The sequence below is a fragment of the Bombus vancouverensis genome, unplaced genomic scaffold (genome assembly GCF_051014615.1).
Source record: "Bombus vancouverensis nearcticus unplaced genomic scaffold, iyBomVanc1_principal scaffold0075, whole genome shotgun sequence".
Classification (NCBI taxonomy): Eukaryota; Metazoa; Arthropoda; class Insecta; order Hymenoptera; family Apidae; genus Bombus; species Bombus vancouverensis.
The window spans coordinates 170,179-184,262 of NW_027468966.1; the positions used below are offsets into that span (position 1 = coordinate 170,179).

Genomic DNA, 14,084 nt, shown 5'->3' on the forward strand with positions numbered 1-14,084 from the left:
AAGATATGTAAGTCCATTATGTAGTTTGCTTAAGAAGGTCAGTAGAGATTTTCTTATCTGATGGGATAATTGAGGCAGATTTATCTACGCACATGTTCAAGCACGATGGAGGGAGTTTGCTGGCACATGGTGCACACAGTCTAATTTAGGGAACTAATCGTATAACATACATCATACACAACATATATCACGTATGAAACGTTAAAAACTGTACGAATTATTATGATTACACTTCCCTTCATATTTAGTGATATTAACCTTCATACAAACAACCTCTTCAAGGAAAAACAAAATTCTTTTTCGAAAATGGCACTTCCAATTCTTCTTATTCTCACTATTTAATTGCTAGCCGTATCAAGTAACAACGAAAAAAATAATAATATCTAAACGTTAAGCAGGTCCATATTTTGGGGGATACAATTAAAAAAGTAAATCGTCGGTGGAATATTGTTTCACCTATCAAGAATTTTGGAAGATATAATTAGAAAGGTACAACCTGGGTAGAAAATTGTACTCCTTATCGAGCATTTTTGAAAATATAATTGAGAAAGTGGAATCTGGATAGAAAATTGTTTTACCTACGAAGCATCATAAAAAGTAAGTTTAATAAAACTATACCTTGGATATTTCATATATTTCTTCATATTATACGCATTCGTTAAAATTTTACACTCCCAAACATCCTGCTATACTTGCACAAAAAAGCGCAGTCTAGTAATATCCCCCTCACTGCTCCTCGCATTTTCTTTCTAATCATCTCTCGTTCGCTTTTCCTGATATTATTCTCAGCGTAAGTTCAGAGTGGCGGTTTTTAAACTCAGGAACGCGCGGCTGTTCGTTAAATGAAATATCAAACGTAAGAATTGCCGCAGTCTTAACGCGAGATAATTCATTTCGTAGCACAGAGCGCACGTCGTTGAATATTAATTCATATCTCATATAAGTTGCGAATAAAAAAAGCAGATAAAAGAGGACAAAAATCCGATAATTACCGCGAATCTTTACGCAATTTCAAGAAATACAAAAGAAATTTGTTTGTAAGCATGCTACTAAGTATTATTAAAAGTACTGTACTTTCGATATTTTACATATTCTTGCATATTTTCTACATTTTTCTGTATTTTTGTATCCTTAAACTTTCCGTAAACGCGTAAACGTCTGCGCTCTGACAATGACAAGGAAGATTCTACTGATAAAAATAAAGCATCGAATTTCACCGAACTCTCAGAAATGTAATTCTCAGATCACATAAATTAAAAAGAAAGAACAAAAGAAAATACAAATATATATATATATGTATATATATAGTATGTATATAGTATGTATATATATGTATGTATATAGTATGTATATATATATATATACATACGTAGCCACAAATCAATTTGGATCACGACAGATAAAATAGGTAGCAATAATGTCTCCACGAACATTATCATAATTTATTGGAATTTACATAAAAGTCAAAGAATGCTACTGTTTCAATGACACGGCGTTTTGTACAGTTAGATAAATATGAATTGTGTGTTTGAACAAGTGTTCGGTCGTGTTTCACGCGACGAAAAAGGAAATCACAAGACAAGGTGTCGCCTCGTTGGAAGCAACAAATCGCAATACGAGGGTGGAAATTGGGTGACACCGGGAGGATTACGAGGGATGAGAAATCTGTCGAGAGCGTGAAAGGCTCGCGGTCACCGGGTTTCTCCAGTTCTGTCGCTTTTAACGCCGAGTTCTACCGCTTCGAGGATAGAAGCTGCGAAATATCGAGGCCATTGTCCAAAGATTTTCAAGAATATCCGATGCAACGTCTTGAAATTTACGAGAGCAAGTCTGATAAATTCTTATCTCTGGTACATTCGTGGCCAATTTTTTAATACCCTCGTAACTTGTAACGACAAATAAAAATATTGGTACAGGCCAATTTTTTTTGGATAAAATCTTGTGTGAATTTACAAAAAATACGATTCTTCGTTTAATTTTTTCCCCTTATTGTCTTTACATATTTGGAGTTTAAACGCGTTATAAGTACGTTTTTTTTTAACATGATTACGTAGAATTCTTATTCTGAATAAATTATTTGTTTCCGCTTCATAACTGTTTCTAAATTACAGTGCATTTAATCTTGAAATGCACAGTAACATTTTATACTTTTTACGTTCTAAGGAATTTTCAGGATCGGTTAAAAATTAAATTACAGTAATGGTAATACTCAATATTAATGTCAGACGTGGATACTTCACTGTTTTGTATAATAATTTGTTATCTTGGCATCGATCAAGGTATTTAATATATAAAGCATACAGATTAATAAGAATTTTAATTAATCCTTCTTCTATAGTATTCACCGTTCTTTTCAAGCTCGTACCATTTCAAATAGACTTTCGAATAGATTTCAAAGATTTGTCTGTTCAAATAAAACGCGATCTTTTTTATTTCCCTATCAGTCGTCCCGTTACTGTTCCGTAGTTTCCAACAGATTACAGATTCGTTTAAAAAACATTTGTAACGAAAAACAAACCCACTCGCAGAAATGTTATTCAATATCGCATTTATAACTTTCATAGACATCCTCCTCTCGTTGCTATCATTGTAAACAGATTGAAACTTCGTTTGCAAACACTCGCGATTAAAAAAAAAAAGAAAAGAAGAATTAATCTTAAACAATTTTATCTTGTGTTCCATTTATAATATTCATAATTGTCTTCCCGACGTTGTATCATTTTAAATGGCTTTTTTCTATCCATCTATGTTGCAGCGAGATCAACGGTCCTAATTACTAAATTGCACGATGTGTTCATACAAATTCACTTTTTATGAACGCGATGAAACGAAATGAAACCTAAGTAGAGATTTGTTTTCTCATCAAGTATAACGAGTTTTATACTTTGGATAGATTGCCTCGTTGCGAGAAGGTCTTAATCGTTTATAATTGCGATTAAGTAATTGCAATAAGTCATATTTTTAAGAAACGGTCTCACATGCTGTCACACACTCTAATTAGAAAAGGATCATGAAACATTCGGTTTATGATATTATTTGTTTGTAAATCTTCCTGCTTCCGGAAACTTTTTTAAATATGAAAATATTTATATACAAAATTAAATATTTTTTTCAATATCAACACTTCTTGCGTTTATGTTGTCCTAGTCAGAATTATATTATTTCGTGTATCCTGTTGCTTTTTATATGATAGTCCTCCCGTTGGCCGCGGCTTCGTTATCAAGCCTGAGGCCCTCGTCACTAGTGTAACTATCGACAATAAAGGTACCCCACGCGCGACCGGACGATGGAGAACTTCAACGCAGAACCGCTACCTCCCGCGAGCCCTCCCCGGGAGGGCGCCTCGAGCTCGGACTCGGATATTCAGACTCGACATATATATTATTATATATATTATATATACTATTATATCTATATAATATATGTATTTATATCTATAAATATATGTATAAATATATCTATTTAAAAAAATAAAGTTGACCTTCATATATCGCCAATAATATCGCGTGCGTAAAAAGAAACTAATTACATTTAATTCTTTTTTTACATTTATTTATTTTTTATTATTATTTTTTTCACAACTAATTACATTTAATTATTACATTTACATACATTTAACTATTATTACATACATTTACATACATTTAATTATTATTTTTTTCATAATTATATCTCGTTTGAAATATTTTTCGACATAATTAATTGTTTCAAAAACACATATTCCAGCCTTCTAAATGATTTATTTTGCGTATTATACGAATTATTCCATCTATAAATAAATTGTTCTCTATACACACAAACACGCACACAGTCTGTTAATTACACGAGTTAATTGTAACATTTTTCTCGATAAGTTGACAGAGCAAGGAAAATGAGCGACGGACATACCTACAAACTAATCTACTTCAATGCCCGTGGTCGTGCCGAACATATACGGTATATATTTGCATATGCTGGCATCGAGTATACCGACGAGAGGATCCCCGAAGAACTCTGGCCTGAATACAAGGATTGTAAGCGTGAAGAATCGATTTTTACTTTCATCGTTCAACTCTCAGATATCTACCATTTACTCAAACTTTTCTGTATATAAATCTTTCGTTTCACGTGCAGGCTAAACTTACTTAAAGCAAAATTTCATACGGAATAAAGTCGAACTTTTCATTAAGTTTTGCTTCCGTAATATCGTGTTTATCGAATACCAACTTAATTCACTTACGATTCTCGAATTTTTGTGTTGCAATCTTTATTGTTTTCAATGAATCGAAGCATTTCGAATATTTTGAGAAAACCGTAAATAGGTGATTTAAAATAGGAATACAAAAATACTTCTACGTTTCTCGTTAATTTAAAAACTTTTTAGGACTTGTCGGAAAAAAAGGATAAAAAATTGAAATCAGTTCGGAAATGAACAAGAACACAGCTAAAAAGTCGAAAGAACAAAGCAGACATAAAATTCGATCTTCCGTTGCGACATTTCTATCGTAAATAGTATAATAAAAGTTTTACGCAGCATAGTCTTCGATATAATCTTATATGTCGCTTGCAGATAGAGAAACCAAAAATCAACGTAAATCTGTAAATCAATCCTGTCGGTGTAAAACACAAAATTACGTTCGCAAGAGACATTCGATTTATATTCCTTGCATTTCAATTTTCATTACAAGAACCGTGTACATTTTCTAATATTTTTTCCGTGTCTGGTATTATCTTTTATCCTTGATTTTAAAAACTTTAGGTTCTTCCCAACAGTCAAAAACACGCGATACCATGTCCATCGTAATCGTAAGAAAAGAAAAAAAGGAGAAAGAAGACATTTCTGTATTTCTTTACTAGGCCATGTTGATTAAAACCGAAATGATTTCGATTCATCTATTCACAAGAACGCAACGGCCTCGGAAGCTGTGTTGTGATTTCCTATCGATCGTTTCCCTCTACACAGTGTTCATATGAGCCATGTTTGTTCTTAGCAATGCCTTATAAAAAGCTGCCTGTGCTGGAGATAGACGGGAAACCGGTAGCGCAGAGTAACGCTGTGGCGCGATACTTGGCGAGGAAGTACGATCTAATGGGAAAGGACGAATGGGATGCGATGATATGCGACGAGCTCGTCGATACTCTTGGAGATTTGAAGCAAGGTGAGTAACTGATGAGATGACTTTGCATTTGTCTCACCACAGAGACAGACGTTCAAGAATTCATTGTGAAAAGACGAGTACAAACAAGATACGTATGTCTTTCCGTTAAGCGAATGTTACAGTTTGTTTGCAAAAGTCAGTTTTTAGATTATAGAATCGTAGATAGAATTTAGAGGATAGAAACTTTTAGTAGTCACTTTTAGTTTAGTAAAGTCTTATCGACAATAAGCAGACTACGTTATGATACAACGATTCCAACTGAAGATTTCTATCGACATCACGAATTCGATGGCTTCCAAATTTTCTTCTCTGCAATCTCAGACGCTCAACTCGAAAGAATCTTTTAGATCCCCCGACAAACACTCGACTCAGGTTATCTATTATCGTAATCTTCCTACGGGATTTTTTTTAACTGCGTTGCGTTAACGAATAACGGGATAACATCACGTTTCTCTCAACGCCTTTCAACGTTCTACAACTTTTATTCTTTGCAAATCCCTGTCTCTATATGATAAACGCTGGTTATCCGCGGAAGGAGCGAGGACAACAAAGTGTTACTCAATGATCAAAGACAGGAAGATCCTGGTACGCGATAACGTTACTAATTTCCAATTACGATATGTGTGATTACGTAACATCTGCTGTCTGCATAATGCGTTAACGATCCGCGCGTTGATCGCATAAATATAAATCGAAGGGAATGGAATCGCTCGAAACTCATGCAACTATCCGCAGGTGTTTAAAATCGTGTTTTTACACCGCCAACGTAACGTCACGCCAGTCGAATCGAAAAATTATTACTAGACAGAGAAGGTGAACAAAAAACGAGGTAAATAGGCTACCGATTGAATAATATCATAACGATCGTATCTCTGGTTTTTGCTCGTCTTTTATATTTGTTTCAAATGTATAAAATATAATCGTATCGATATCGTCCACGATTAAAGCCATCCATCCGCCATCGACGAGGAACGAACGATTATATTTTATCATTTATGCGAATCCTTCTCTTCTCTTCTTTCTCTATTTACGCCCCTCGCCTTGCTTCGTACCGCCGATGATTCACAATTCGATGCACCTGAACAGATGGAACGTCGCAGATTTTTCCATACGATAACAAACGTGTTTTTGATGGCCTGCTTTAAACCGTGACGATCGCCATGACGTGCATCAATTGTCGAATGATGTAGTGCGACGATACTCCTACGCAACTTTTTTTTACGCTGTTTTTTCCTCCATTTTTTCTTCCTGTGTGTTATCACATGATCACGAGATACCTGTATAGAAGATGCAAAGAGTCTGTGAAGAATTTACAGATATTTAAGATTATCATAATGATTAAGCAAAAGCTAAGACGCAAAATATTGCTCAAGATGTAATTATGTAATATTTACTCAATTTCTAGAAGACTGTTTATATCTTGTTGTTATTCTTGATATGGAGATAAATATAGTATACTTTATTAAGACCTAGATAAAAGACTTTTTTCTCGTTTCTCTTCTCTTACTTAATCACTAAGAGTTATACAACGTTTATTCGATAATTCTGCTTCTCCTGACCTTTCCACAAATGGTTGTTTATATCTCGACATTCTTGGTACTTTTAATCAAATTTTAATAACAGTACTTTACTCGTCAGAAGTAAATAAAAAAGCTCTAAGTAGAAGCAAGGATTTACTTACCTTTCCTTTCTCGAATCTCAGTTAGCAATGTTGTTCCTCTTGAAAGATTCTCCAAGTTTCCAAGACAATTTCCACGCTGGTAACATTGTATATATTTCAAGTATCGTGAACCACAGGAACTTGTTGAGGCAATATTGAAGAAAGCAAAGAGAATGAAGAAATTGTAGGTACTATGAGAGGCTACTCCTTCTTTCACAACTTATTTTCTCTTCGTTTGGGGGGAAAAACACAAATGAACGTAACGGTTGGTTTCATATACGTTTCAGAAATCTGCTACTATCGCATGGTGGAGAATCCTGAAAAGAAGGAAGCGAGGAAGAATCAACTTTTGAACGAAACAATACCATTTTACTTGACTAAATTCGACCAGATTATTGGCAAAAATAAAGGATATATCATTCCTTCTACCGTAAGATTTTTTATCCAAATTTAATGTTAAAATTTTTAGTCTTTGTGCAAACTGGGCCATGTTGTCCATAAAAAATTATTGAAACTTTGTTGCGACAAGACAGCTTTAATTGTTGAGAGCAGAGTGTATTTTTAAAATTCACTCCTGTTAGTTTATGTACAAATGAATTTGCCAAGATTTTCAGCTTTTAGATAATTATTCATGTATCTTCCTCATCAAGTTTGATAGAAATTATTACTATCGTAATCAAAGCAAAGATTAAGATATGTAAAATCATTTCTCTGGATATGACACTCTTGTTTAATGAGTGATAAATGATACCATTCGAAATATCATATTTATATAATATATAATGATACTTACAAGTGTAATCACTTAAGTACAGATATCTGAATTTTTCTCACTGTCACTGACATAGATACGTATTATCGTTCCTTAGATTACTTGACCAGTTTATTTCTTTCATCACTGTGTTATTATATAATAATAATAAATAGTCACATTAAATTAATTTAGTATGATTATGTTGTTTAATAATACGTGTTTCATTGCAAAATATTTAGCGATTGAAGGGCTCATAGGAAACATGAAAGTGAAAGAATACTAGAATCTAGAGTTTACGATTTCAATTTCTTTAACGAGATATTTATCATATTACACAATTCCTGTAAATGTATTTGTAATTATATCGCCGAAGAATTGTATTTAATTAAGCTATGAAGTTGTGGAATCGTGAGAAGGCTTATTTTTATAGAACTGTCTAATTTCCATTCGACATTGATTCAGGATACACATTACTCTTTTTTACATAATACTAGTTTTGTCATTTTTAATTAACAAATACCTCCAAAGGTTGAAGTTTCTAAAATTATCCATTAAATTCTGACAATAAAATAAAAATCCAAATTCTTCCTAAAAAGCTAGTGATCTTTAGTTAAGAGTTCGATTTTTCACATTTTTCAAGGTAAATTAAAAAAATTGTTTAATAGAGGAGGTACAAAATAAATGTATACAAACCTTTTTTCAGACGACATGGGCGGACTTCGTATTTACAGCGGCCCTTGAAAATTACGAATATATGTTTGGGGCATCAGCTTTAGATAAATATCCAGCTCTTCGAGCATTGAAGAGAAGGATTCATAGTATACCGGCCATTTCTGATTGGCTGATTAGGCGCCCATTCACCAACAGTTAAAAAGCTAAAAATGTGTGGAAAAAAGATGACCAGTACACCAGTATATATATATATATGTACGCTGGCATCGCTATGTTGGTAAATGTTCGATGTTATACGTGTCGTAAAATGTAACAGTTCTATTTAAAAAAAAAATTTCGTTTCTATGAGTACGTTAAAAGTTTAACTATAAAAAGTCTCATCTGAGCTGTGCTCCTTTATGGAAGGTATTATTGTGTTTGAAAGAACACAATATATAATAAATGTATGTATGTTGTATAATAAATGTATGTTCTTTCGAAAAAAGTTCGAAAATTTTCTTTCTTTTATTCGTACTTAACTTTTTAATAAAATGCACGATTAATTCTTGTGTCTCGTTTAAACAGCTTTTGGTCTATCGTTATTTCGAATTATTTGAACATCGTGTGAATTTACTATTTAATTTTACAATATCATTTACTATATAATTTTACAATTATAATTTTACAATATCAATAATTTACAATAAGTGAGGGAGAAATCATTGAATGTTATATCTAGATGTCTATATACTATTTTAAACAATACTTAACTCGAGATACTCGTTTCGTCTCTTCATGATACTTACTGGCAATACCGAGTACAAATATGATGTTCTTTGAAAATAAAAAATGGATTTGAAAACGTTAATGCACGTAAATTAAATTTGGTTTGGACATATATGACACAATTTGTATGGACAATGAAGAGTACGAATCTACGAATTTCGAGGTAAAAGTATTGATATATGTATCGATATTTCTGGTCGTTACAATATCTCTAATCAATACAAAGTTCTAACTGAATGTTAGAATGTTAAACGTTAAAACGTTTAAAACGTTAAAATGTAATAATAAAGTATAAAGTATAATAAAGTATAAAGTATAATTTCGTCTGTGGTATAATCTTTCTATTCCATTTTGTTACGTCGCACCGCGAGCAATATGGCAACCAGATGTCACCGGATACTCGCAGCGTATCCTCCATAGTTTCAAGTACCTTCCATAAATCTCATAGATTTCCTAGAAAAGGTCCTTCAAACCAAACAAACGTCTGTTTCCGAAGAATTTCTAAAGACTATTGTCTACCCCGACTGGACAAGGGAAAGTTAGTTTTTCTCACGTATGCTGCAACTTTCCTCCCACTAACCACTTTCTCTCGAGGGTGGTTAAGACCCTTCGTTAACCAATTAACAACGAAGCCACTTCCTTCACTCTCCTAACTAAAATCGTCACCTACAAATCCGATGGTCCCGTGCGCTAGACACACCCATCCTTAGCTTTCCTCCGAGACAGCATCGTCTCCCAAGACAGTTCTGATTTCACATCCTTCGAACGGTCAATATCCTTCCACCGGGTAGGACACACCCACAGATCAGTCACTCATTCATCTCGTACATATTCTCAACGCGAGAATTGATTGTAATTTCAACAAATAAATAAAAAAAAAAATCTCGTACATACGCACCAGCGTAACTGCCTTCGTTATAAGTTGTTGGAATAAACGGTGAAATATAACTTACTATACTGTGTCATATTCATTTAACCACCTCTTATCTTAACCGAAACAGGGGAACGACTACTTCGCGGCGTCGATTCACCGAATCGTAGCGAGAATTTACGCCTCTCGCTGCTGCGACTGCGTCTCTCCGCGAACGGTCGTAACACATTGATCGACAGAAGTACTAAACTCTAATAACATAAATTTATATATTTTCTATTTCCCAGCCACCAGTTTTATGGATTTTTCTATCTTCTGTACTACTTTTATCCCTTTTATTTTTTCTTACATGAGATTATTGTAAATTTAATATCATTTGTTCGCAATATTTGTTATTTATCTTTCCTTGAATTTGAAATTTCGCGCTTCAATGTTGTGTGTTGTTCGACGTTTTATCGAACGATGTTTATCGAACTAGTTTATGAATACATACATAATCATTAAAGAATCTATAAACCTTACTAGTTTGTTTTTACTAAGTTTTGTTACAGAAAACATGTTCTCATAAGTTTTCAACTTTAATTTATGGAAATTTATTAACCTTAAACTATAAAATCATTCAATGAGTCTTTCCGGATGTTTTTATGTAGTCATAATTTCACATATCAGCACAGCTCCACCAATAGGATAAGAGTTACATGGAAGCAACAGAGGGGAAGAAGAACATATAGAGATCTAAAGGTTATTTTTGTCTCATTCAAGTTTCTGTTAACCGGCTTGGAAATTTCCTGTGCTTGTTTCGACTTTGAAATCTTAAAAAAAAAAATTGTAAGTAAATAGTATATATATAGTATATATATCCTAAATCAAAGTTTCTCTTTATAAATAATAAACCGTTTAAAAACTATATTTTGTATGTTTTTTCCTTATTCATAATTAAATAATAAATATGAAATACTTCTACAGAAAGCCGACATCCTTCAATTAACCGAACAGCAGATGATTTAAAAATTAGTAGTTGAAAGAAATAAATGTTATTACATGTTCATAATTGATCGATAAATTTAAGTATACAATTAGAAAATGTTTCTTCTTTATTGATAACTAAATAATACAGATAAGATACAAGATACTTGTACGAAAAGTCGGCGCGTCGTTCAATTAACGGAACAGCAGAGGATTTGAAAATTAGTAGTTGAAAGAAATAAATGTTATCATATGTTCATAATTGATCGATAAATTTAAGTATGCAAGTAGAAAATGTTTCTTAAGTTTGGAAGAATATATAATCATGCTGAATGTTTTGTAGTTACGAAAGTTGTCTACAAACATACATTGTACATACGACTAGTAATGGTACTAAATTACTGTTAGAGGGTCTTGGGTGTATAGAACCATATGGTTAAATTAATACTAGAGATAACGAATCGTGCGAATGTAATTAATATTTTGAAATGCGTTGTTTGCATTAATTGATAGTTTTCTTATAAACTTTTTTATAAACAATTTCATTGCTATAGAAAAAAGATAAATGCCGGTAATATGTCTATCCTACTTAAATAGAAAGTGCAATATTTTGTTATAATATTTGGCGCAAGTTTATACATTATTACATCCAAAAATAATATTCTTTTTATATCTAAGCTATATTAAAATATAAAGATACAAATAGCTATGCGAGTAGTTAGTAGTTGATGCTTTTTACTTAAATTGTCTTATACTTCATAATTTGTAATAATATAATTCTTGTCATCAATGATTCTTTGTTTTTACTTTGTATATATTATACTTCCAGGAAGATGCCGCTCTATAAATTGACTTACTTCCCAGTTACGGCATTGGCAGAACCAATCCGTTCTTCTTCAGCTATGCTAGTATTCCATTTGAAGATGAACGTATCAAAAAGGACGTCTGGCCAGAAATAAAGCCCTGTAAGCTTAAAATTTAAAGAAATTCTGTTTCTTAAATCTCATCTTTCCTAATTTAACTAAAGTAGCTAAATAAAGTAGAACACAATTATGCAGAGTATAACAGAGATTATTGTTTACTCTCCATTGCTCTATAAGATATGTGGGAGAACAATAGGTATTGTTAAGGAGACAATGCCCTTTGTTTGCTGATAAATTATCAATAAATTAAATTATATCTTTCCAAAACAGATAACAGGAAGCTAGATATTTAAGAAGCATCATAATCTGTTTGTTCGATAGAATCTTTGATTCTATTAGTTGTATGTTTTTAGTGACTCCTTATGGCCAGCTTCCTATGCTCGTAGCTGATAGAAGGAAGGTTGCTCAGTCTACAGCTATTTGCCGTTACTTAGCCAAACAATATGACTTAGCTGGAAAGACTGACTGGGCAAATCTTCATATTGATGCCACTGTTGATACTATTCATGATATTCGTCATAGTGAGTATCCAGTGCTGTTTTGCATAAATCTTATGAGAATCTTGATAACAGATAGTACATATCTGTTCAGGTATTTATTAGTTGAAATCCGATTTAATATTTGATTTAATCGAACGATACACGTATGTCAACAATACAAGACAAAGGATTAAAAAGGATTGTAATTCTATCTTCAGTATCATTTAAATTTCGCACAACACTGTATTCAAATTAGTATAACATTAGCGAATAGTATTTAACTGAAAACAAATTTTCAGAAATTGCCGCCTTCCACTATGAGGAGGACGAGAAGGTCAAAGCTGCAAAACGCAAGGCTGCTGAAGAGACGCTGCTGTTCATTTTAGAACGTTTGGACCAGCAAGTGAAGGAAAATGACGGCTACTTCTACGATGGTACTCTCTCTTGGGCTGATTTAACATTCGTTGCTCTGCTCGATTATTTGAACTTTATGTACAAGTCTGATCTGATCGAGAATTACGAGAATCTGAAGCTGCTGGAGAAAAAGGTCCTCCTCCTGCCCAAGATCAAAAACTGGATTGAGAGACGCCCAGTTAGCGAATTTTAAACTTCACGATTGCTTATGGTTTTATAAGCGTTTAAAGATTGCGGTCTTAGTGTGTTGAGAGAATGAAGAACGAATCGTGTTGATGGAAGTTTGTATGGAATATACTGATTGCTTTTAACATTCATTAGTTCCAGTTATTACCGATATTTTTGTCATTTAGTTAGGGTTTTCCCTTTAGATTACGTTGTGATAGAGAACTATTATTTGTGTATCCCTGTTAGAATTTAATCTTGGAATTAGGATTAATATTCTGTGGAAGACACAATGTTTATGTTGAAATAATATAATGTGATATTTATTAAACAATTATTTCGAGAGTTATAAATGTGCGTTCTGGAATGTAGACAGTTGGCTAGTTATTCACAGACTGACTGCCTTAGTGACCTGTGGCGCTTGTAAAGATTTTGAACCCCCACTCTCTATAATGAGTGTGACCTGAGTAGATGCCTGTGTAACGTCACGTGCCACGGAACCTTCTAGCAGCTTCTCGATACAAAGCGCTACGCTGTCAAGGCGCGACACCGACGTGCCCAATGTTCCATCCATATCCTTATGTTTCTTCCGCCGAGTTCTCGGAAGAGCATGCACGCGCCAGCCGCCGCGGTACATCTAACGAACGTACGCTAGTGGGGATGGCGCTGGGCAACGAATGGAAGAATCTGTACGATCAAACACTCTATCCGCATGCGACTGATATCGTTGTATTCCAACAATTCCTACAGAAACATACGAACTATATAAACTGTTGACACGATGTTGTGCTTTTGTATTATAGAGATAATAATAAAACCATCAAACAATCATTAATTATGTTTTTTATTATATTCATTAAGAATTGAAGATTACCTCCTTGGTGATCTTGATAATATCGTATTTTACAAATGTTGAACAAAAAAAATGTATGATTATTTTATTCAATACGTTATGAGGGTTGCTTTAAAAAAAATACGAGTTACATATTTCTTTGAAAAAAGTATGATTTTTGTCGATACAATAATGTTCTTCTGTTATCGCTTTAAAGTTGAGTACTTCGTTGATTACACGAGAGAACTCGCCTACAGCAAATAAGATACGACCGTGTGTAAAGTAATTAATCTGTTTGCTCGTTGCTAGCTACACATAAGGCTTGCGTAAAAAAAGATATGCATTTCAGTTCAGGCGGAGAATTATGTAGAAAGTCATTTTGTCGATCAATAACTTAGTTAATAAAAGATCAAATTTTCATGTACATAAATGTAAGTAACGTTCA

General features: G+C 33.3%; 1 protein-coding gene, 1 long non-coding RNA gene and 1 pseudogene across 4 annotated transcripts; 2 read left to right on the forward strand and 1 right to left on the reverse strand.

Annotated features, from left to right (window-relative positions):
* Positions 1-3,530: 3,530 nt before the first annotated feature.
* LOC143305020 (uncharacterized) lies at positions 3,531-10,115 on the reverse strand. Of its 3 annotated transcripts, none has more exons than XR_013061693.1 (5): positions 9,888-10,115; positions 8,246-8,427; positions 7,592-7,696; positions 6,820-7,115; positions 3,531-6,415 (listed from the first exon to the last, which is right to left on the reverse strand). It is a non-coding gene; the product is annotated as an uncharacterized LOC143305020 (long non-coding RNA). The 3 variants fall into 3 exon arrangements; XR_013061692.1 differs by having other exon boundaries at positions 9,420-9,936; XR_013061691.1 differs by lacking the exons at positions 7,592-7,696; positions 9,888-10,115 and having other exon boundaries at positions 8,246-8,378.
* LOC117164961 (glutathione S-transferase-like) lies at positions 3,872-8,717 on the forward strand. The gene is made up of 4 exons (XM_076627577.1): positions 3,872-4,013; positions 4,971-5,138; positions 7,086-7,228; positions 8,256-8,717. Exons 1-4 carry the CDS (start codon positions 3,872-3,874, stop codon positions 8,421-8,423), a joined length of 621 nt encoding a protein of 206 aa, XP_076483692.1. The 3' UTR covers positions 8,424-8,717.
* A 1,389-nt stretch (positions 10,116-11,504) lies between the features above and the next one.
* On the forward strand, positions 11,505-13,642 carry LOC143305019 (glutathione S-transferase-like; annotated as a pseudogene).
* Positions 13,643-14,084: the final 442 nt, after the last annotated feature.